General features: G+C 39.1%; 1 protein-coding gene across 1 annotated transcript in view; it reads right to left on the bottom strand.

Moving 5' to 3' along the window:
- LOC128649596 (SMC5-SMC6 complex localization factor protein 2) overlaps window positions 1-25,146 on the bottom strand; it is a 284,779-nt gene that overhangs the window by 27,636 nt on the left and 231,997 nt on the right. The window contains exon 17 of the mRNA XM_053702952.1: window positions 15,500-15,568. Coding sequence (XP_053558927.1) covers window positions 15,500-15,568 — 69 coding nt within the window. The remainder of the gene's footprint in view (window positions 1-15,499; window positions 15,569-25,146) is intronic.

The following is a 25,146-nucleotide window of genomic DNA, read 5'->3' as shown; positions in this document are numbered from 1 at the left end:
ATTTTTCGCCGCTAATCTAGCCAATTGCAAGGTGGCGTCTAGGGTGAAAGAATTAGCCAATTTAAGAGCACGAATTCTGTCCATAATCTCCTCATAAGAAGAAGAATTACTAATAATCGCCTTTTCTAGCTCATCGCACCAGAAACACGCGGCTGTAGTGACAGGGACAATGCATGCAATTGGTTGTAGAAGGTAACCTTGCTGAACAAACATCTTTTTTAGCAAACCTTCTAATTTTTTATCCATAGGATCTTGGAAAGCACAACTATCTTCTATGGGTATAGTGGTGCGCTTGTTTAGAGTAGAAACCGCCCCCTTGACCTTGGGGACTGTCTGCCATAAGTCCTTTCTAGGGTCGACTATAGGAAACAATTTTTTAAATATGGGGGGAGGTACGAAAGGTACACCGGGCCTGTCCCATTCTTTATTAACAATGTACGCCACCCGCTTGAGTATAGGAAAAGCTTCGGGGGGCCCCGGGGCCTCTAGGAACTTGTCCATTTTACATAGTGTTTCTGGAATGACCAGATAATCACAATCATCCAAATTGGATAACACCTCCTTAAGCAGAGCGCGGAGATGTTCCAACTTAAATTTAAAAGTAATCACATCAGGTTCAGCTTGTTGAGAAATTTTTCCTGAATCTGAAATTTCTCCCTCAGACAAAACCTCCCTGGCCCCCTCAGACTGGTGTAGGGGCCCTTCAGAAACAATATCATCAGCGGCCTCATGCTCTTCAGTATTTTCTAAAACAGAGCAGTCGCGCTTTCGCTGATAAGTGGGCATATTGGCTAAAATGTTTTTGATAGAATTATCCATTACAGCCGTTAATTGTTGCATAGTAAGGAGTATTGGCACGCTAGATGTACTAGGGGCCTCCTGTATGGGCAAAACTGGTGTAGACGAAGGAGGGGATGATGCAGTACCATGCTTACTCCCCTCACTTGAGGAATCATCTTGGGCATCATTTTTACTAAATTTATTATGACATAAATCACATCTATTTAAATGAAAAGGAACCTTGGCTTCCCCACAGTCAGAACACAATCTATCTGGTAGTTCAGACATGTTAAACAGGCATAAACTTGATAACAAAGCACAAAAAACGTTTTAAAATAAAACCGTTACTGTCACTTTAAATTTTAAACTGAACACACTTTATTACTGCAATTGCGAAAAAGTATGAAGGAATTGTTCAAAATTCACCAAAATTTCACCACAGTGTCTTAAAGCCTTAAAAGTATTGCACACCAAATATGGAAGCTTTAACCCTTAAAATAACGGAACCGGAGCCGTTTTTATATTTAACCCCTTTACAGTCCCTGGAATCTGGTTTGCTGAGACCCAACCAAGCCCAAAGGGGAATACGATACCAAATAATGCCTTCAGAAAGACTTTTCTATGTATCAGAGCTCCACACACATGCAGCTGCATGTCATGCTGTTCTCAAAAACAAGTGCGCCATACCGGCGCGAAAATGAGGCTCTGACTATGATTAGGGAAAACCCCAATAGAATAAAGTGTCTAAAACAGTGCCTGCCGATATTATTTTACAAAAAATACCCAGATTAAATGATTCCTCAAGGCTAAATATGTGTAAATATGATCGATTTAGCCCAGAAAATGTCTACAGTCTTAATAAGCCCTTGTGAAGCCCTTATTTACTGTGTGAATAAAAATGGCTTACCGGATCCCATAGGGAAAATGACAGCTTCCAGCATTACATCGTCTTGTTAGAATGTGTCATACCTCAAGCAGCAAAAGACTGCACACTGTTCCCCCAACTGAAGTTAATTCCTCTCAACATTCCTGTGTGGAACAGCCATGGATTTTAGTAACGGTTGCTAAAATCATTTTCCTCATACAAACAGAAATCTTCATCTCTTTTCTGTTTCAGAGTAAATAGTACAAACCAGCACTATTTTAAAATAACAAACTCTTGATTGAATAATAAAAACTACAGTTAAACACTAAAAAACTCTAAGCCATCTCCGTGGAGATGTTGCCTGTACAACGGCAAAGAGAATGACTGGGGTAGGCGGAGCCTAGGAGGGATCATGTGACCAGCTTTGCTGGGCTCTTTGCCATTTCCTGTTGGGGAAGAGAATATCCCACAAGTAAGGATGACGCCGTGGACCGGACACACCTATGTTGGAGAAAGGTTACCCTTGTCTGAGGAATCAATGAACTTTTCGGCAAATTGATCCTCCAACCATGATCTCGAAGAAACAATACAAGTCGATTCGTATGAGATTCTGCTAAATGTGAAGACTGAGCAAGTACCAAGATATCGTCCAAATAAGGAAATACCACAATACCCTGTTCTCTGATTACAGACAGAAGGACACCAAGAACCTTTGTAAAAATCCTTGGAGCTGTTGCTAGGCCAAACGGCAGAGCCACAAACTGGTAATGCTTGTCTAGGAAAGAGAATCTCAGAAACTGATAATGATCTGGATGAATCGGAATATGCAGATATGCATCCTGTAAATCTATTGTGGACATATAATGCCCTTGCTGAACAAAAGGCAGAATAGTCCTTATAGTTAACATTTTGAATGTTGGTATCCTTACATAATGATTCAATATTTTTAAATCCAGAACTGGTCTGAAGGAATTCTCCTTCTTTGGTACAATGAAGAGATTTGAGTAAAACCCCAGCCCCTGTTCCAGAACTGGAACTGGCATAATTACTCCAGCCAACTCTAGATCTGAAACACATTTCAGAAATGCTTGAGCCTTCGCTGGATTTACTGGGACACGGGAAAGAAAAAATCTTCTTGCAGGAGGCCTCCTCTTGAAGCCTATTCTGTACCCTTCTGAAACAATGTTCTGAATCCAAAGATTGTGAATTGAATTGATCCAAATTTCTTTTTAAAAAAACGTAATCTGCCCGCTACCAGCTGGGCTGGAATGAGGGCCGCACCTTCATGTGGACTTGGGAGCTGGCTTTGGCTTTCTAAAGGGCTTGGATTTATTCCAGACTGGAGATGGTTTCCAAACTGATACCGCTCCTGTAGGGGAAGGATCAGGCTTTTGTTCCTTATTGTGACGAAAGGAACGAAAACGATTATTAGACCTAAATTTACCTTTAGATTTTTTATCCTGTGGTAAAAAAGTTCCTTTCCCTCCAGTAACAGTTGAAATAATAATTTATTACCCTGGAAAGAAAGGGAAAGTAAAGTTGACTTAGAAGACATATCAGCATTCCAAGTTTTAAGCCATAAAGCTCTTCTAGCTAAAATAGCTAGAGACATATACCTGACATCAACCCTAATGATATCAAAGATGGCATCACAAATAAAATTATTAGCATGTTGAAGAAGATTAACAATGCTATGAGAATTATGATCTGTTACTTGTTGCGCTAAAGCTTCTAACCAAAAAGTTGAAGCTGCAGCAACATCCGCTAAAGATATAGCAGGTCTAAGAAGATTACCTGAACATAAGTAAGCTTTTCTTAGAAAGGATTCAATTTTCCTATCTAAAGGATCCTTAAAGGAAGTACTATCTGCCATAGGAATAGTAGTACGCTTAGCAAGAGTAGAGATAGCCCCATCAACCTTAGGGATTTTGTCCCAAAACTCTAATCTGTCAGATGGCACAGGATATAATTGCTTAAAACGTTTAGAAGGAGTAAATGAATTACCCAAATTATTCCATTCCCTGGAGATTACTTCAGAAATAGCATCAGGGACAGGAAAAACTTCTGGAATAACTACAGGAGATTTAAAAACCTTATTTAAATGTTTAGATTTAGTATCAAGGACCAGAATCCTCTATTTCTAATGCAATTAAGACTTCTTTAAGCAAAGAACGAATAAATTCCATTTTGAACAAATATGAAGATTTATCAGCATCAACCTCTGAAAAAGAATCCTCTGAACCAGAGGAATCATTATCAGAATCAGAATGACGATGTTCATTTAAAAAATTCATCTGAAAAATGAGAAGTTTTAAAAGACCTTTTACGTTTACTAGAAGGAGGGATAACAGACATAGCCTTCTTAATGGATTTAGAAACAAAATCTCTTATGTTAACAGGAACACTCTGAGTATTAGATGTTGATGGAACCACAACAGGTAATGTAACATTACTAAAGGAAATATTATCTGCATTAATAAGTTTGTCATGACATTCATTATAAACAACAGCTGGAGGAACAGATACCATAAGTTTACAGCAAATACACTTATCTTTGGTAGACCCAGCATCAGGCAGCGATTTTCCAGAAGTATCTTCTGACTCAGGGTCAATCTGGGACATCTTGCAATATGTAATAGAAAAAACAACATATAAAGCAAAATTGGTCAAATTCCTTAAATGACAGTTTCAGGAATGGGAAAAAATGCCAGTGAACAAGCTTCTAGCAACCAGAAGCAATAAACAATGAGACTTAAAATAATGTGGAGACAATAATGACGCCCATATTTTTTAGCGCCAAAAAAAGACGCCCACATTATTTGGCACCTAAATGCTTTTGGCGCCAAAAATGACGCCACATCCGGTAACGCCGACACTTTTGGCGCAAAAAACGTCAAAAATGACGCAACTTCTGGTGACAAGTATGACGCCGGAAATAACAAAGAAAATTTTTTGCGCCAAAAAAGTCAGCGCCAAGAATGACGCAATAAAATGAAGCATTTTCAGCCCCCGCGAGCCTAACAGCCCACAGGGAAAAAAGTCAAATTTTAAGGTAAGAAAAAAATTGATTATTCAAATGCATTATCCCAAATAATGAAACTGACTGTCTGAAATAAGGAATATTGAACATCCTGAATCAAGGCAAATAAATGTTTAAATACAAATATTTAGAACTTTATATAAAAGTGCCCAACCATAGCTTAGAGTGTCACAAAAATAAGACTTACTTACCCCAGGACACTCATCTACATGTAGTAGAAAGCCAAACCAGTACTGAAACGAGAATCAGTAGAGGTAATGGTATATATAAGAGTATATCGTTGATCTGAAATGGGAGGTAAGAGATGAATCTCTACGACCGATAACAGAGAACCTATGAAATAGACCCCGTAGAAGGAGATCATTGCATTCAAATAGGCAATACTCTCTTCACATCCCTCTGACATTCACTGCACGCTGAGAGGAAAACCGGGCTCCAACCTGCTGCGGAGCGCATATCAACGTAGAATCTAGCACAAACTTACTTCACCACCTCCACAGGAGGCAAAGTTTGTAAAACTGATTTGTGGGTGTGGTGAGGGGTGTATTTATAGGCATTTTGAGGTTTGGGAAACTTTGTCCCTCCTGGTAGGAATGTATATCCCATACGTCACTAGCTCATGGACTCTTGCTAATTACATGAAAGAAAACGTTTTCGCTTATCTTCAAGCAAGACATTTTGTGCTTAAATTGGTCGCTGACTATGGTTGGAACTGGTTCTTGGGGGGTATCGAGAATTGGCTTCTCTTAACTAAAAACGGGCACATGTCAATCTCTTATATTTATCAAATTTTGATCTAAGCTAAGGGCCCTACTAATTTGATAAAAATCCATTCTAAATGGGCAGCAATGACAATGCAAAATTCCATGGATTCTAGATTACCCTCTCTTTCAATCCAAGAAGTTACTTGTGTGACTCTCTCTGCTTCTTGGAGGGAGTCACACATCAAATTACTATACATGACTTATTTTACGCCAGACAAAGGATCTAAATGCGGGAATAATAATTTTAATACTTGCCCCAAATGCTCATTTCCATCAGCTAATCTTCTGCATATGCTATGGGATTGTCCAAAAATTAGAAATTTATGGTTTAAACTACAATACTGGTTTGTCATTTCGTTAGGTGTCTCCCGTTTTTTTTGACGTCGACAAATGTAGTTTTTCTTTGCTCTGATTCCCAGCATAGTTATAAAACCATTAATTTGGTCATTTTAGCTGCTAGGTATCGAATATTTAAAAAATGGAAAACAAGAGCAATTCCCAGTATTTTAGAAGTAAAGAACTGCCTGAAGAAACAATGCATTATTGAACAATTTGATACCAATTTAGATAGCGACCAGGATATAAGGGGTTTCTTTTCTAAATGGTCGGCGTTTATTAAAGCTCTCTCTGCCAGTGAGATCGAACACCTAATATACCCTTTTAGAAACACAGATCTGGTATTGCTGGGCCTATGGTAAACTGCTGTATCCTAATTTTTTTTAACATTTTTTTTGTTTGTCTGTTTTTTGTCTTTGTTTTTTTTGTTCTCACCTTATTTGTTTTTTTATTTGATTTATCTTGTCTTGTTCTGTCTGTTTTGTGGCAGATTTCTATACAAGTATTTCATTAAAGATAGAGTCTAAACAGCCTAAAATATATAAATCGAGTTCAAGAATTAGCTCATGTTGAGATTATATAAGATGTAATATGACTTGTAAAGTATAATCAATTGTAAATTAATCTAGAACTGAATTATGTACTGACGCATGATATGTGACATTTATGCCAAGTTTATTGTGAAATTGATTCTTAAAAAAACAATAAAAATAGAATTGAAAAAAAAAACATAATTTATGTAAGAACTTACCTGATAAATTCATATCTTTCATATTGGCAAGAGTCCATGAGCTAGTGACGTATGGGATATACATTCCTACCAGGAGGGACAAAGTTTCCCAAACCTCAAAATGCCTATAAATACACCCCCCGCCACACCCACAATTCAGTTTAATGAATAGCCAAGAAGTGGGGTGATAAGAAAGGAGCGAAAGCATCAACAAGGAATTGGAATAATTGTGCTTTATACAAAAAAATTATATCCACCACAAAAAGGGTGGGCCTCATGGACTCTTGCCAATATGAAAAAAATTAATTTATCAGGCAAGTTCTTACATAAATTATGTTTGCTTTCATGTAATTGGCAAGAATCTATGAGCTAGTGACGTATGGGATAGCAAATACCCAAGATGTGGAACTCCACACAAGAGTCACTAGAGAGGGAGGGATAAAAATAAAGACAGCCAATTCCTCTGAAATAAGAATCCACAACCCAAATCAAAAAGTTTTAATCTTTATTATGAAAAAAACTGAAATTATAAACAGAAGAATCAAACTGAAACAGCTGCCTGAAGAACTTTTCTACCAAAAACTGCTTCTGAAGAAGAAAAAACATCAAAATGGTAGAATTTAGTAAATGTATGCAAAGAAGACCAAGTTGCTGCTTTGCAAATCTGATCAACAGAAGCTTCATTCTTAAAGGGACCCATAACACCTGTCTGGTAAAACTTCTTTTAACTTATTAGCAAATAAAACCCCAAGAAAGCATGGATGTCTATGTGGTTTGTTCAGCTTACCCCAATCAGTCCAAATAAACTAATTTCAATCACAATGTTGATCCTGTGCTAGATACTGCCATGTATGCCACCATATTGTAACGCGCGTTGTACACAGCAGTCACGTGACGTGCAGGCATATTCTGTTATGTATGCTTAGAGGAAATACATCTCCGGTGCAGAAGCACTCTCTTACTGTGATGCACAGCGTGCCCTGCAGTGTCTACTCTGTTACTTATGTCAAAAGTTTTATTGTGAAAAACGGATCACACTTTCAACAAATCTGATAAATATAATACTTTCTGTGGCTAGTTTACACTATCAAACATAATATGTATAATCTCCATCCTCCTCTTGCCGTCCCTCCCTGGAGCTTGCTATTTACAACTATACCAGTGCCTGGAACCATGCATTCATACACACTCAGTAGGTTTTAAAAACGGTGGTCAGTATTGTTTTATTATTATTTATTCTACAATGCTAGTTATAATTTTTCACCTGGATAATTTTCTCTTTCAGTATATTTTTAAAAACATTTCAATTATTTTGTGTCCGTTTAAATCCAGCCAAGCACAGTTTTTGATAAGTATGTTTGTTGCACTTACTGCTCCCTCGTCGCTCTCAGATTCTCTTGTTTTTGTGTTTGTTGATCTCTGCACTGTGCATGCTACGGGGGAAGGGGAAAGGATATCACTGCTGATGTGTGAACTGCTGTGACGGGGAGATCTAAGTCCGTGCAAAGCTGTTTGTTTTAGAAGGGTTAGTCTCTCCCCCTGCCTGCTTTATAACACTTGTGGCAGCTGCCTGAAAATAAATCACTGCAGTGGCAGCAAGCAGCCCTGACTGTTAAAAAAAACACATTGAGTACGGCAATGTTGCTGTGCAATTACATAAATACTAGATTAAAAATTAAAATAGATTAAATAATACATTAAAAAACGTTTCTTTTAAAAAGTATTTTACTTCAGATGAGATTTTTTTTATTTTTTCATGGAGGGAGCAATTGGAAATTGCATGGAAACATTATGGACATACAAAATACATAGTAAGTTGCACATGTAAAGTAAAATTTCTTTTGTTTATGTACAATGCTTTATTTTGTAAATAACATGTTACAAATCTAATTATGGCACAGATAGGCACTTAGGCAGACCTGATTCTTGCTTTTTTCCTATTATTAGTTTATGAGCTTATAGTATCATGTATCTACACTTGCCATTTTATTTACAATACTATGTTCAAAACTGATGCATTTCCACAGAGTATAACTTTTTCAACACACTGCAGCACATGCTCTGCATCACAGTGAGTATTTTCTCTAAGCAAACATACATAACAGAATAATATGCTGTGCGCATCATGTGACTGCTGTGTGTACAATATGGCGGCACACATAGCAGCCCCAATGGCTGGATTAACATTGTAATTTAAATCACTCTATTTGAACTGTTTGCAGTAAGCTGAACAGCCAGAATAGAAATTTATGCTTAGTTGTTTTAAATTATTTAGTAGAAGTTAGTTTTAAGGAATTTTAACAGGTGTTATGGTTTCCTTTAAAAGCCCAGGAAGTAGAAATTGACCTAGTAGAATGAGCCGTAATCCTCTGAGGCGGGGATTTACCCGACTCCAAATAAGCAGGATGAATCAAAAGCTTTAACCAAGATGCCAAAGAAATGGCAGAAGCCTTCTGACCTTTCCTAGAACCAGAAAAGATAACAAATAGACTAGAAGTCTTTCTGAAATCTTTAGTAGCTTCAACATAATATTTCAAAGCTCTAACCACGTCCAAAGAATGTAAAGATCTTTCCAAAGAATTCTTAGGATTAGGACACAACGAAGGGACAACAATTTCTCTACTAATGTTGTTGGAATTCACAACTTTAGGCAAACATTTAAAAGAAGTCAGCAAAACCGCCTTAACCTGATGAAAAATCAGAAAAGGAGACACAAGAAAGAGCAGATAATTCAGAAACTCTTCTAGCAGAAGAGATGGCCAAAATAAATAATACTTTCCAAGAAAGAAATTTAATGTCCAGAGAATGCATAGGCTCAAACGGAGGAGCCTGTAAAGCCCTCAATACCAAATTAAGACTCCAAGAAGGAGAAATTGGCTTAATGACAGGCTTGATACGAACCAAAGCCTGTACAAAACAATACATGTCAGGAAGATTAGCAATTTTTCTGTGAAACAAAACAGAAAGAGCAGAGATTTGTCCTTTCAAGGAACTTGCAGACAAACCCTTATCCAAACCATCCTGAAGAAACTGTAAAATTCTAGGAATTCTAAAAGAATGCCAGGAGAATTTATGAGAAGAACACCATGAAATGTAAGTCTTCCAAACGCGGTAATAAATCTTTCTAGACACAGATTTGCGAGCCTGCAACATAGTATTAATCACTGAGTCAGAGAAACTTCTATGACTAAGCATTAAACGTTCAATCTCCATACCTTCAAATTTAATGATTTGAGATCCTGATGGAAAAATGGACCTTGAGATAGAAGGTCTGGCCTTAACGGAAGTGGCCAAGGTTGGCAACTGGACATCCGAACAAGATCCGCATACCAAAACCTGTGTGGCCATGCTGGAGCCACCAGCAGTACAAATGAACGCTCCATTATGATTTTGGAAATCACTCTTGGAAGAAGAACTAGAGGCGGAAAGATATAAGCAGGTTGATAATTCCAAGGAAGTGACAACGCATCCACTGCTTCCACCTGGACAGATACCTGGGAAGTTTCCTGTTTAGATGAGAAGCCATCAGATCTATTTCTGGAAGCCCCCACATCTGAACAATCTGAAGAAACACATCTGGGTGAAGAGACCATTCTCCCGGATGTAAAGTCTGGCGACTGAGATAATCTGCTTCCCAATTGTCTATACCTGGGATATGGACCGCAGAGATTAGACAGGAGCTGGATTCCGCCCATGCAAGTATCCGAGATACTTCTTTCATAGCTTGAGGACTGTGAGTCCCACCTTGATGATTGACATACGCCACGGTTGTGACATTGTCTGTCTGAAAACAAATAAACGATTCTCTCTTCAGAAGAGGCCAAAACTGAAGAGCTCTGAGAATCGCACGGAGTTCCAAAATATTGATTGGTAATCTCGCCTCTTGAGATTTCCAAACCCCCTGCGCTGTCAAGAGATCCCCAGACAGCTCCCCAACCTGAAAGACTTGCATCTGTTGAAATCACAGTCCAGGTTGGATGAATTAAAGAGGCCCCCTGGACCAAACGGTGGTGATCTAACCACCAAGTCAGAGATAGTCGAATATATGGATTTAAGGATATTAATTGTGATATCTTTGTATAATCCCTGCACCATTGGTTCAGCATACAAAGCTGAAGAGGTCTCATGTGAAAATGAGCAAAGGGGATCGCATCCGATGCTGCAGTCATGAGACCTAAAACCTCCATGCACATAGCTACTGAAGGGAATGACTGAGACTGAAGGTTCCGACAAGCTGAAACCAATTTCAGACGTCTTTTGTCTGTTAGAGACAAAGTCATGGATACTGAATCTATTTGGAATCCTAAAATGGTTACCCTTGTCTGAGGAATCAAGGAACTTTTTGGTAAATTGATCCTCCAACCGTGTCTTTGAAGAAACAACACTAGTTGATTTGTGTGAGATTCTGCAGAATATAGAGACTGAGCAAACCAAGATATCGTCCAAATAAGGAAACACCGCAATACCCCGCTCTCTGATTACAGAGAGTAGGGCACCGAGAACCTTGAAAAACTCCTTGGAGCTGTTGCTAGGCCAAAAGGAAGAGCAACAAATTGGTAATGCTTGTCTAGAAAAGAGAATCTCAGGAACAGATAATGATCTGTATGAATCGGAATATGAAGATAAGCACCCTTTAAGTCTATTGTGGACATATAATGCCCTTGCTGAACAAAAGGCAGAATAGTCCTTATAGTCACCATTTTTAATGTTGGTATTCTTACATAACGATTCAAAATTTTTAGATCCAGAACTAGTCTGAAAGAATTCTCTTTCTTTGGAACAATGAACAGATTTGAATAAAACCCCAGACCCCGTTCCAGATATGGAACTGGCACAATTACCCCGGATAACTCCAGCTCTGGAACACACTTCAGGAAAGCCTGAGCCTTTACTGGGTTCACTGGAATGCATGAGAGAAAGAAACTTCTTACATGCGGTCTTACCTTGAAACCTATTCTGTACCCTTGAGAAACAATGTTCTGAATCCAATGATTTTGGATTGAATTGATCCAAACATCCTTGACAAATCGAAGTCTGCCCCCTACCAGCTGCGCTGGAATGAGGGCCGCACCTTCATGCGGACTTGGGGGCTGGTTTTGATTTTTTAAAAGGCTTGGATTTATTCCAGACTGGAGAAGGCTTCTAATTGGAAACCGTTCCTTTAGGGGAAGGGTCAGGTTTCTGTTCCTTATTCTGACGAAAGGAACGAAAACGGTTAGCAGCCCTAAATTTACCCTTAGATTTTTTTATCCTGAGGCTAGAAGGCTCCCTTCCCCCCAGTGACAGTTGAAATTATAGAATCCAACTGAGAACCAAATAATTGATTACCTTGGAAAGATAGATAGCAACGTTGACTTAGAAGTCATATCCGCATTCCAAGATTTAAGCCATAAAGGTCTTCTAGCTAAAATAGCTAAAGACATATACCTGACATCAATTCTAATGATATCAAAAATGGCATCACACATGAAATTATTAGCATGTTGAATTAGCTTAACAATGCTATACACATTAGGATCTGGTACTTGTTGCGCTAAAGTTTCCAACCAAAAAGTTGAAGCTGCAGCAACATCAGCCAAAGAAATAGCAGGCCTAAGAAGATGACCTGAACATAAATAAGCCTTCCTTAGATAAGATTCAAGCCTCCTATCTAAAGGATCTTTAAAAGAAGTACTATCTGCCGTAGGAATAGTAGTACGCTTAGCAAGAGTAGAGATAGCTCCATCAACTTTGGGGATCTTTTCCCAAAACTCCAATCTATCAGTCGGCAAAGGGTACAGTCTCTTAAACCTTGAAGAAGGAGTAAATGAAGTACCCAGACTATTCCATTCCTAGAAATTACCTCTGAAATAGCATCAGGAACTGGAAAAACCTCTGGAATAACTACATGAGGTTTAAAAACCGAATTTAAACGTTTACTGGTTTTAATATCAAGAGGACTAGTCTCCTCCATATCTAATGCAATCAACACCTCTTTTAATAAAGAACGAATATACTCCATTTTAAATAAATATGAAGTTTTGTCAGTGTCAATATCTGAGGCAGAATCTTCTGAACCAGATAGATCCTCATCAGAGATAGATAAATCAGAATGCTGTCGGTCATTTAAAAATTCATCGAATTTATGAGAAGTTTTAAAAGACATTTTACGTTTATTAGAAGGTGGTATAACAGACAAGGCCTTCTGAATAGAATTAGAAACAAATTCTCCCACATTAACAGGAATATCCTGAACATTAGATGTTGAAGGAACAACAACAGGTAATGGACTACTACTAATGGAAATATTGTCTGCTTTAGAAAGTTTATCATGACAACTAACACAAACTACAGCCGGAGGAACAGTTACCACAAGTTTACAACAAATGCACTTAGCTTTGGTAGAACCGACATCAGGCAGCAGCATTCCAGAAGTAGATTTTGATACAGGGTCAGATTGAGACATCTTGCAATATGTAAAAGAAAAAACAACATATAAAGCAAAATTATCAATTTCCTTATATGACAGTTTCAGGAATGGGAAAAAATGCAAACAGAATAAGCCTCTGCAAACCAGAAGCAAAAAAACATGAAGACTTAAATAATGTCAAAAGTCGGGCGCCAAGTATGACGCCCACAACTGACAAAATATTTTTTGGCACCAAACACGTCTGCAACAAACACGAGCGTCATAGATGACGCAACTACGTGAAAATTCTCGGCGCCAACTAAGACGCCGGAAATGACGAGAATACGTCAACAAACTTAATTCTCGCGCCAAGAATGACGCAATAAATTATAGCATTTGCGCACCCGTGAGCCTAACAGCCCGCAATTTAGAAAAAAAGTCAATTTGAAAAATTTCAGGTAAGAATTTTATAAGTGCATTTCCCAAAATGAAAGGAAAATATACTGATAAACCTGAATCATGGCAAATATAAGTACAAACATTATATTTAGAACTTTAAATTTAAAGTGCCAAACCATAGCTAAGAGTGTCTTAATAAAGGAAAACATACTTACCAAAAGACACTCATCTACATAAAGTAGATAGCCAAACCAGTACTGAAATGAGAATCAGCAGAGGTAATGGTATATAAGAGTATATCGTCGATCTGAAAAGGGAGGTAGAAGAATCTCTACGACCGATAACAGAGAACCTATGAAATAGATCCCCGTTAGGATGAGCATTGTATTCAATAGGTAATACTCCCTTCACATCCCTCTGTCATTCACTGCACTCTGAGAGGAACCGGGCTTCAGCAAGCTGAGAAGCGCATATCAACGTAGAAATCTATCACAAACTTACTTCACCACCTCCATAGGAGGCAAAGTTTGTAAAACTGAATTGTGGGTGTGGTGGGGGGTGTATTTATAGGCATTTTGAGGTTTGGGAAACTTTGCCCCTCATGGTAGGAATGTATATCCCATACGTCACTAGCTCATGGACTCTTGCCAATTACATGAAAGAAAATTGAATTCTCTATATGAATCATGAAAGAAAAATATTTGGTTTTAAGTCCCTTTAAAGGGACAGTCAAATCCAAAAAAACTTTCATGTTTCAAATAGGGCATGTAATTTTAAACAACTTTCCAATTTACTTTTATCACCAATTTTGCTTTGTTCTCTTGGTATTCTTAATTGAAAGTTAAACCTAGGAAGGCTCATATGCTAATTTCTTAGCCCTTGAAGGCCGCCTCTTATCACATGTTTTTTTTTTTGCTTATCACAGAAGGAGAGAGCTAGTTCATGTGAGCCATATAGATAACATTGTGATCACCCCCATGGCTTTTGGCAGACACTGCACTAATTGGATAAAAAGAAAGTCAATAGATAATAAATCAAATCTCATGTGATCAGGGGGCGGTCAGAAGATGCTTAGATACAAGGTAATCACAGAGGTAAAAATATATTAATATAACAGTGTTGGTTTTGCAAAACTGTGGAATGGGTAATAAAGGGATTATCTATCTTTTTAAACAAGAACAATTCTGGTGTTGACTGTCCCTTTAAATCCCTTAGGTTGTATCTTAAGCTACATGAGAAACGGCAATATTTTATTTAAAGGGACAGTCTACACCAGAATATTTATTGTTTTAAAAAATAGATAATCCCTTTATTACCCATTCCCTAGTTTTGCATAACCAACAGTTTTATTAAAGGGACAGTCTAGACCAAAATAAACTTTCATGATTCAGATAGAGAATGATATTTTAAACAATTTTCCAATTTACTTTTATCACCAGTTTTGCTTTGTTCTCTTGGTATTCTTAGTTGAAAGCTAAACCTAGGAGGTTAATATGCTAATTTCTAAGCCCTTGAAGGCCGCCTCTTCTCTCAGGGCATTTTGACAGTTTTTCCCCACTAGAGGGTTTTAGTTCATGTGTGTCATATAGAAAACACTGTGCTCACGCACGTGGAGTTCCAGGGAGCCAGCACTGATTGGCTAAAATTGATGTCTGTCAAAAGAACTGAAATAAGGGGACAGTTTGCAGAGGCTTAGATACAAGTTAATCACAGAGGTAAAAAGTGTATTTATATAACTGTGTTTGTTATGCAAAACTAGGGAAAGGGTAATAAATGGATTATCTATTAAACAATACAGTTTTTGGTGTAGACTGTCCCTTTGATAAACTTTTTACCTCTGTGATTATCTTGTATCTAAGCCTCTGCAAACTGCCCCTTATTTCAGCTCTTTTGACAGACTTGCATTTTAGCCAACCAGTGCGGGCTCCTAGGAACTCCACGTGCGTGAGCACAGTTTTATCTATATGCAACACATGAACTAACACCCTGAGCTAAGAGGCGGCCTTCAAGGACTTAGAAATTAGCATATGAACGTCCTAGATTTAGCTTTCAACTAAGAATAACAAAAGAACAAAGCAAAATAGGTGATAGAAGTAAATTTGAAAATTGTTTAAAATGACATGCCCTATATGAATAATGAAAGTTTGTTTTGGACTAGACTGTCCCTTTAAGGATGCTGTTATTTTGATTACTGTACCTGGCCAGGACGAGAGTAATGAAGTATTTCTTGCCATTTTCCATATATTCTGGCAACTAAATCTTTTACCTAGAAGAAGAAAAAAAAGAAAAATATGCCTTTGTAAACATGCAGATATATACAATTTGAATAAGGCAGTAAAAAAACTAGTGTCCTTAATATATACAAATTTTAAAGCTCTTAGATTTACCTATGAACATCACAAACACTATTACTAACAAAACAGAAAAGATAGAACAGAAATGTAAACATTATGAAAAACAAAAAGACTTAGATGCTCACTTTTATACCCAAATTAATTTTCAAGGGTTAGAATGCAATGTATTTGTTTTAAGGTCTTAAAAGAATAGTCTTGTCAAAATTAAACTTTCATGATTCAGATAGAGCATGCAACTTTAATATTTGAATGTAAGCTTAGGAGCTGGCCCATTTTTGGTTCAGAACCTGGGTAGCACTTGCTGATTGGTGGCTACATTTAGACACCAATCAGAAAGTGCTACCCAGGTGCTGAACCAAAAAATAGGCTGTCTCCTAAGCTTACGTTCTTGCTTATTCAAATAAAGATACCAAGAGAACAAAGAAAAAACGAAATGTAAGCTTGACTGATAAATTCTTATCTTTCCTGGCATGGAGAGCCCACAAATCCATTCTAATTTCTATTGAGAATTTAACTCCTGGCCACCAGGAGGAGGCAAATAACACCCCAGCAAAGCTATAAGTATCACTCCCACTTCCCATAATCCCTAGTCATTCAGCCGAGGGAATACAGAAAGAGAAGAGAAACACCCGAGGTACAGAGGTGCCTGAAGTTTTAAAAGATAAAAAGTCGTCTTGAATTTAGACAAGGGCAGGTCGTGGACTCTCCCTGCCAGGAATAATTTATTAGGTAAGCATACATTTTGTTATATTTCCAATGGCATGGAGAGTCCACAAATCCATTCTAATTACTAGTGGGAACCAATACCCAAGGAAGAGGACACAGAATGAAAATGGAGGGAGAAACAAGACAGGCGTACCTAAACTGAGGGCACCACCGCTTGAAGAACCCTTCTTCCAAAAGAAGCCACAGCAGAGGCAAAAACATAAAATTTCTGAAAATTAGAAAATGAATGTAAAGATGACCAAGAGGCCTCCTTGTAAACTGCCCAATAGAAGCCTCGTGTTTAAAGGGCCTAGGAAAAAGAAACAACCCAGGAGGCTGTTATCCAGCTGACTCATAGGCCAACTGAATGACACTTCTCGACCAAAGAGAAAGAAGTTGACGGGGCTTACTTGCCCTTACTTGTGCAAGGATTACTAAAAAGTCCTAAGTAACCAAGAGAGAGAAATCTAGAGCACAAACCTTCATCCAGGTTGAGTAACAAACGATCCTTCAGCGAAAAAGGATTAGGACACAAAAAAGGAAACCTTAGAAAGGAATCCCAATCTGGTACAAAAACATAATTTATGCTTACCTGATAAATTCCTTTCTTCTGTAGTGTGATCAGTCCACGGGTCATCATTACTTCTGGGATATTACTCCTCCCCAACAGGAAGTGCAAGAGGATTCACCCAGCAGAGCTGCATATAGCTCCTCCCCTCTACGTCACTCCCAGTCATTCGACCAAGGACCAACGAGAAAGGAAAAGCCAAGGGTGAAGTGGTGACTGGAGTATAAATTAAAAAAAAAAATATTTACCTGCCTTAAAAACAGGGCGGGCCGTGGACTGATCACACTACAGAAGAAAGGAATTTATCAGGTAAGCATAAATTATGTTTTCTTCTGTTAAGTGTGATCAGTCCACGGGTCATCATTACTTCTGGGATACCAATACCAAAGCAAAAGTACACGGATGACGGGAGGGATAGGCAGGCTCTTTATACAGAAGGAACCACTGCCTGAAGAACCTTTCTCCCAAAAATAGCCTCCGATGAAGCAAAAGTGTCAAATTTGTAAAATTTGGAAAAAGTATGAAGCGAAGACCAAGTTGCAGCCTTGCAAATCTGTTCAACAGAGGCCTCATTCTTGAAGGCCCAAGTGGAAGCCACAGCTCTAGTAGAATGAGCTGTAATTCTTTCAGGAGGCTGCTGTCCAGCAGTCTCATAAGCTAAACGAATTATGCTACGAAGCCAAAAAGAAAGAGAGGTAGCGGAAGCTTTTTGACCTCTCCTCTGCCCAGAGTAAATGACAAACAGAGAAGACGTTTGTCGAAATTCCTTAGTTGCCTGTAAGTAAAATTTTAGAGCACGGACTACATCCAGGTTGTGCAGTAGACGTTCCTTCTTTGAAGAAGGATTTGGGCATAAAGAAGGAACAACAATCTCTTGATTGATATTCCTGTTAGTAACTACCTTAGGTAAGAACCCAGGTTTAGTACGCAGGACTACCTTATCCGAATGAAAAATCAAATAAGGAGAATCACAATGTAAGGCTGATAATTCAGAGACTCTTCGAGCCGAGGAAATAGCCATTAAAAATAGAACTTTCCAAGATAACAACTTTATATCAATGGAATGAAGGGGTTCAAACGGAACGCCCTGTAAAACATTAAGAACAAGGTTTAAACTCCATGGTGGAGCAACAGTTTTAAACACAGGCTTAATCCTGGTCAAAGCCTGACAAAAAGCCTGGACGTCAGGAACTTCTGACAGACGTTTGTGTAACAGAATGGACAGAGCTGAGATCTGTCCCTTTAATGAACTAGCAGATAAACCCTTTTCTAAACCTTCTTGTAGAAAAGACAATATCCTAGGAATCCTAACCTTACTCCAAGAGTAACCTTTGGATTCACACCAATATAGGTATTTACGCCATATCTTATGGTAAATCTTTCTGGTAACAGGTTTCCTAGCCTGTATTAAGGTATCAATAACTGACTCAGAAAACCCACGTCTTGATAAAATCAAGCGTTCAATTTCCAAGCAGTCAGCTTCAGAGAAGTTAGATTTTGATGTTTGAAGGGACCCTGTATCAGAAGGTCCTGTTTCAGAGGTAGAGACCAAGGTGGACAGGATGACATGTCCACCAGGTCTGCATACCAAGTCCTGCGTGGCCACGCAGGTGCTATTAGAATCACTGATGCTCTCTCTTGTTTGATTCTGGCAATCAATCGAGGAAGCAACGGGAAGGGTGGAAACAGTTATAGCCTCAATCCTTGTAAACAACACAACTTTAGCAAAGGTTTAATCCCATTAGCAAAGATAACAAATTCTGAAAGCAGGAAACAAATTACAGAATAAACGTTTTTTATCTCAGTCAAACTACAATTCTCACAGCTCTGCTGAGAGAAATTACCTCCCTCAAAATAAGTTTTGAAGACCCCTGAGCTCTGTAGAGATGAACCGGATCATGCAGGGAATACAATGAGTTGCTGACTGAAATATTTGATGCGTAGTAAAAGCGCCAAAAAACGGCCCCTCCCCCTCACACACAGCAGTGAGGGAGAACAGAAACTGTCAGAAAACAGATTAAGCAACTGCCAAGTGGAAAAATAGTGCCCAAACATTTATTCACTCAGTACCTCAGTAAATGAAAACGATTTTACATTCCAGCAAAAACGTTAAACATAATCTCTAGTTATTAAACAGCTTTATGTATTTCTTACAGTGTAATTCTAGTGAAGTACCATTCCCCAGAATACTGAAGTGTAAAGTATACATACATGACATTATATCGGTATGGCAGGATTTTCTCATCAATTCCATTATCAGAAAATAAAAACTGCTACATACCTCTATGCAGATTCATCTGCCCGCTGTCCCCTGATCTGAAGTTTACCTCTCCTCAGATGGCCGAGAAACAGCAATATGATCTTAACTACTCCGGCTAAAATCATAACAAAAACTCTGGTAGATTCTTCTTCAAACTCTGCCAGAGAGATAATAACACACTCCGGTGCTATTTTAAAATAACAAACTCTTGATTGAAGATATAAAACTAAGTATAATCACCATAGTCCTCTCACACATCCTATCTAGTCGTTGGGTGCAAGAGAATGACTGGGAGTGACGTAGAGGGGAGGAGCTATATGCAGCTCTGCTGGGTGAATCCTCTTGCACTTCCTGTTGGGGAGGAGTAATATCCCAGAAGTAATGATGACCCGTGGACTGATCACACTTAACAGAAGAAAGACCTCCTAGTCCGCATGGAAATAGATAAGGGGAATCACACTGTGTAGCCGAAAGTTTGGAGACTCTGCAGGTAAAAGAAAGCTAGCAAAAACAAACTTCCAAACAATCAATATCAACACAATGTAGAGGCTCATATGAAGTCTACTGCAAACCCTGAAGAACAAACTTAAAGCTTAAAGGAGGAGTAACAGGTTTTAACACAGTTGTGTTCAGTCACTGGCCAGTGACTGAACAAAGGACGACCATTTGGTAAGCTAACCAAATCCTTAAGAAATAGAGCAGAAAAGGCAGAAAACTGACCTACAGATAACTGACTGATAACCTTCTCCAGCCTCCTGGAGAAAAAATAAAATATGGAGTACTCATATATCATGCCAATAAAAACCCAGAGGAGTGCAACAGAAAATGAAAGTGCACCTACAAAAAACATCAGCTTGTAGATGAACACAAGCCCTCAAACTTCCACACGGCTATTTGGATGTAGAAAAGGACCATGAAGTAGCAGGTCCTTCCTCAGACGGAATTCCACAGGGGAAAAAAACATCATCATCACCAGGTCCGGAAACAAAAATCTGTAATGTCAAGCTAGAGCAATAGACCCCCAAAGTCTGCTCCTTATACAGGAAATCACCTGAAGGAGGAAGACAAACTGAGGGCAAAAAAAAGCAGACAGTGTTAGACTGGAGCTAGAATGGAAACCTCCAATGCAAGCTGTGTCATAGAAAATCGAGGGTTAGCGATAGTACAGGGACCCTCAGTATATGATAAGAAGCGATCCCTGTCTCCCTCTGAGGACAATATTTGTGTCACCATGTGTCCATTATGTCACACACACTCTTTAGCTTAACTGCACTTAATATCCCGCAGCACAAGATCCCATTGCGTAGCTCAAGCATTAGTAAAAACGGGCCTGCCGGAATAGGAGCGCAAGGGAATAATCCACAAACCATAAGCCTGGGTTCTTACATAGTACATCTGACCCATTATTAAGCTGTAGAAATGGCAAGTCCCATTTTCACTAAATAGTCCAGGTAGCTGCTCAGCCGCAAGATATCCCAAACTAAAGGATAAATATATCAAATACAAAACCTTCCTGAGGGAAGCAGGTCCCACTAGGTCCCTGATAATCCCAGACCTTCCACAGATACTTCTTGTCTATGACATATATAAGAAAGGATCAATTTTCTTTAATCAATACCACACCTCCTTGATGTACATAGGCAAATAATTACTGGGGATTATGGGAAGTGGGAGGGATACTTATAGCTTTGCTGGGGTGTTCTTTGTCTCCACCTAGTGGCAAGGAGTTGAATTCCCACTAGTAATTACAATGGATTTGTGGACTCTCCATGCAATTGGAAAGAAATTGATAATAGGAGTAAATTAGAAAGTTGCTTAAAATTGCATATTCTATCTGAATCATGAAAAAAAAAATTGACTGCACTATTCCTTTAAAGTTACATTACAATATTAATAGACACTAAATAAAAACTAAAATTTTTTGTACCTGATAAATTCCTTTCTTTCTTGGTAGTGAGAGTCCACGAGTCCTTACTCTTAGGAATTACATCACCTGGAGGAGGCAAAGATGCCCTATCAGAGATCTAAATATCCCTCCTACATCCCCTTCCTTCACAGTAGTACTTGTAGCCGAGGAAAATAAGAAATAAAGTCAGGTAAAGAGACTGCTGCCACCAGAAAGAATTTGCGTAGGCTTATGGATTCTCACTACCAAGAAAGAAAGGAATATATCAGGTAAGAATAAAATTAGTTTTCTTTCTAATGGTAGTGAAAGTCCCCCCTCACAAACCTGCCCTTTTTCATCCCTCAAGCTCACCACTTATTCTACTGGATCTAGCTCCCCACAAAGGCTGTGGCTTTCTCACTGTCCCCACCACTGCGACTCAGTAACAAACTGCAGCACTCAGCTACTTTTCTATCCACAGTCCCAGCATGTCTTCAGCATAAGCACTCTAGGTTTGCCTAATGAAGGAAACAGGGAGGGTGCAGGTGGTAACATGTCCACCACCAACGTCAACAACTAACACACAGTCTCTTGCATCTGCACTCCTTCCACTGAATCCTCTTAAATAAAAATACATGCTGCAGCACAGTAAAAAACAAAACAAAAACAGACAAACTTCCATCAAGATGGTATCTCACTCTAGATAAAATATATTTATAAACACACCAGTGAAGTATTCTGGAGGGGATGTGGGGGAAAGGGTACGATCCTCAATATTTGGTGGAGTTGCCTGAGGTTGAAGTCCTTTTGGGATGAGGTCACACAGAAAATGTCCGATGTGTTGGGCACCTTGATACCAGCATCCCCAGGTATCCTATTTCACTCTTTATCTATAATCAAACATAAAGCTAAGAAGTCCTTACTAAATATTAGACTGAACAGAACAGAAGGCCCATATTCCACGGAGATTGTAGTCCGCTGAGGTGCCAACACAGACAAATTGGAGAGCAACCCTACTACAAATGGTAACTATTGAATAACTAAGTTGCACAAGGTATAGAATCGAGTTCGAACTTAAAAAGCAAGTCCCACAGTCAGCTTATCCGCCAGATACCTCCCTTTTTTTTTTCGCCCTACCAACGGCCAACTTATATGCATGCTGCAATAATCATCAGCAATATCACATAACTTTAATGTATTTCAGTTTGTTTGTATTTAATACAAGTTTGTTTATTGTATCTCATAACTGTACAACGTGTAACTGAAATTAAACTTACTGCTGTTAGTAAATTCTTGTTAAATTAAATGGTTATATATACTTTCATCGTTATTGTTTAATGAAAATTAATATAAAATGATCTTATCGCAGACTAAAGGGCAGATACTAGATACTCACAATATGGATGACAACCTACAGTAGGGCCGTTACACTGCTTTTCTCTTTTCTGGACTTCTGAATGCCCTTATTGTTTAAAGAGCCTTCTTCTGGATTATGGTTCTTATTGTTTAACATTTGTACACTAACCTTGTATTGCCTTGTCTCTAAATAAAGCTAAAAAAAATAAAAATTATGCTTACCTGATAAATTTCTTTCTTTCCGGGCATGGAGAGTCCACAACGTCATTCCAATTACTAGTGGGGGATATTCAACTCCTGGCCAGCAGGAGGAGGCAAAGAGCACCCCAGCAAAGCTGTTAAGTGTAACTTACCTTACCCATAATCCCCAGTCATTCAGCCGAAGGAAAATGGAAAAAGAAGAAGCACAAGGTATAAAGGTGCCTAAGGTTTACTAAAAAAAAATGCCGAATTATAATTAAAAAAAAGAGGGCAGGGTCATGGACTCTCCATGCCCGGAAAGAAAGAAATTTATCAGGTAAGCATAAATTTTGTTTTCTTTCCTATGTCATGGAGAGTTCACAACGTCATTCCAATTACTAGTGGGAACCTATACCCAAGTTAGAGGACACGGAATGAACAGGGAGGGAGAACAAGGCAGGAGGACCTAAACAGAAGGCACCACCGCTTGAAGAACCTTTCTCCCAAAAGAAACCTCAGCCGAGGCAAAAGTATCACATTTGTAGAATTTGGAAAAAGTATGCAGAGAAGACCATGTTGCCACCTTGCAAACCTGTTCCACAGAAGCTTGATTTTTGAAAGGAGGTCCTAGTTGAATGAGAAGTAATTCTCTTAGGAAGCTGCTGTCCAGCAGTCTCATAAGCAAAACGAGAGAGTAGTAGAAGTGGCCTTCTGACCCTTATGCTTTCTAGAGAAAACAACAAACAGGGCAGAAAATTGCTGAAAATCTTTAGTAGCTTCTAGTTAAGAGCACGCACAACATCCAAGTTATGCAAAAGACGTTCCTTATGAGGAGGAGGATTAGGACATAAAGAAGGAACAATAATTTCCTGATTAATGTTTCGATTCGACACCACCTTAGGGAGAAAACCCAATTTAGTACGAAGGGCCGCCTTAGCTGCATGAAAAATAAGGTATGGGGAATCACTGCAGAACTGAAAGCTCAGAAACTCTGAGCGGAAGAAATAGCAAGGAGAAACAAAACCTTCTAAGATAACTTTAATTTTAAATCAACAACATGCATCGGCTCAAACGGAGCCTGCTGTAAAACTTTAAGAACTAGGTTAAGGCTCCAAGGAGGAGCAACAGGTTTATACACAGGCCTGATTCTGACCAGGGCCTGAACAAAAGCTTGAACATCTGGTAAATCTGTCAGTTTGTGCAAAAGTAAATCTTTCAGAGTACTGACTGACAAACCTTTCTCCAAACCATCTTGAAGAAAAGATAAAATTCGGGGAATCCTCACCCGACTCCAGGTAAAACCTTTAGCTTCACACTAAAAAAGGTATTTACGCCATATCTTATGGTAAATTCTATGAGTAACCGGTTTACGAGCCTGAAGCCTAGTATCAATGACCGCTTTCGAAAAACCACGTCTAGATAGGACTAGGCTTCAATCTCGAAGCAGTCAGCTTCAGAGAATTTACATTTGGATGGAGGAATGGACCCTGAATTAGAAGGTCCTTCCTCAGAGGTAACCTCCAAGGTCGAAGAGATGACATCTTTACCAGATCCGCAAACGAGATCCTGCGATGCCAGGCAGGAGCTATTAGAATCACAGACGCTCTCTCCAGCTTGATACAAGCAATGACTCGTGGAAGGAGAGCAAACGGAGGAAACAGGTATGCTAGCCCGAAATCCCAAGGAACCGCCAGAGCATCTATCAGGGCGGCCTGAGGATCTCTTGACCTTGAACTGTACTTTTGAAGCTTGGCGTTTTGACGAGATGCCATCAGAGCCATCTCCGGAACCCCCCACCTGAGGGTTATCCTTGAGAACACTTCCAGATGGAGAGCCCACTCCCCGGGATGAAAAGTATGTCTGCTCAGAAAATCCGCTTCCCTACTGTCCACTCCTGGAATGTGGATGGCAGATAGGAGAAAATATTGAGCTTCCGCCCACTGCAGAATGCAAGTCATTTCCATCATGGCCAAGGAACTCCGAGTCCCGCCCTGGTGGTTGATGTAAGACACTGAAGTGATGTTGTCCGACTGGAATCTGATAAATCAGACTTAAGATAATTGAGGCCAAGCTGTCAAGGTATTGAATATTGCTTTCAACTCCAAGATGTTTATGGGAAGAGAAGACTCTTCCTGAGACCACAGGTCCTAAGCTTTCAGAGAACCCCAAAGAGCTCCCCAGCCTGACACGCTGACGTCCGTACTCACAATCACCCAGGAAGGTCACAGGAAGCAAGTGCACCGAGACAGATGTTCTTGTGAAATCCACCACGAAAGAGAGTCTCTTGTTATGGGGTCTAGATTTATCCTCTGCAATAAATCTGAATGGTCTTTGTTCCATTGACTGAGCATGCAAAGTTGCAGGGGACACAGATGGAACCGAGCAAAAGGAATGATGTTCATGGAAGACCAATCACCTCTGTGCATTGATCCACTGTTGGACAAAAAGCAGACTGGAGAGAAAGACAAGAAGAAGCTTGGATTTTCTGACATTCGTAAGGAAAATCTTCATGGACAGGGAATCTATGATTGTCCCT

The sequence above is a fragment of the Bombina bombina genome, chromosome 2 (assembly GCF_027579735.1).
Source record: "Bombina bombina isolate aBomBom1 chromosome 2, aBomBom1.pri, whole genome shotgun sequence".
NCBI classification, from domain to species: Eukaryota; Metazoa; Chordata; class Amphibia; order Anura; family Bombinatoridae; genus Bombina; species Bombina bombina.
Note: the sequence above shows the minus strand (reverse complement) of the source record. Positions and strands in the feature narration are given on the sequence as shown.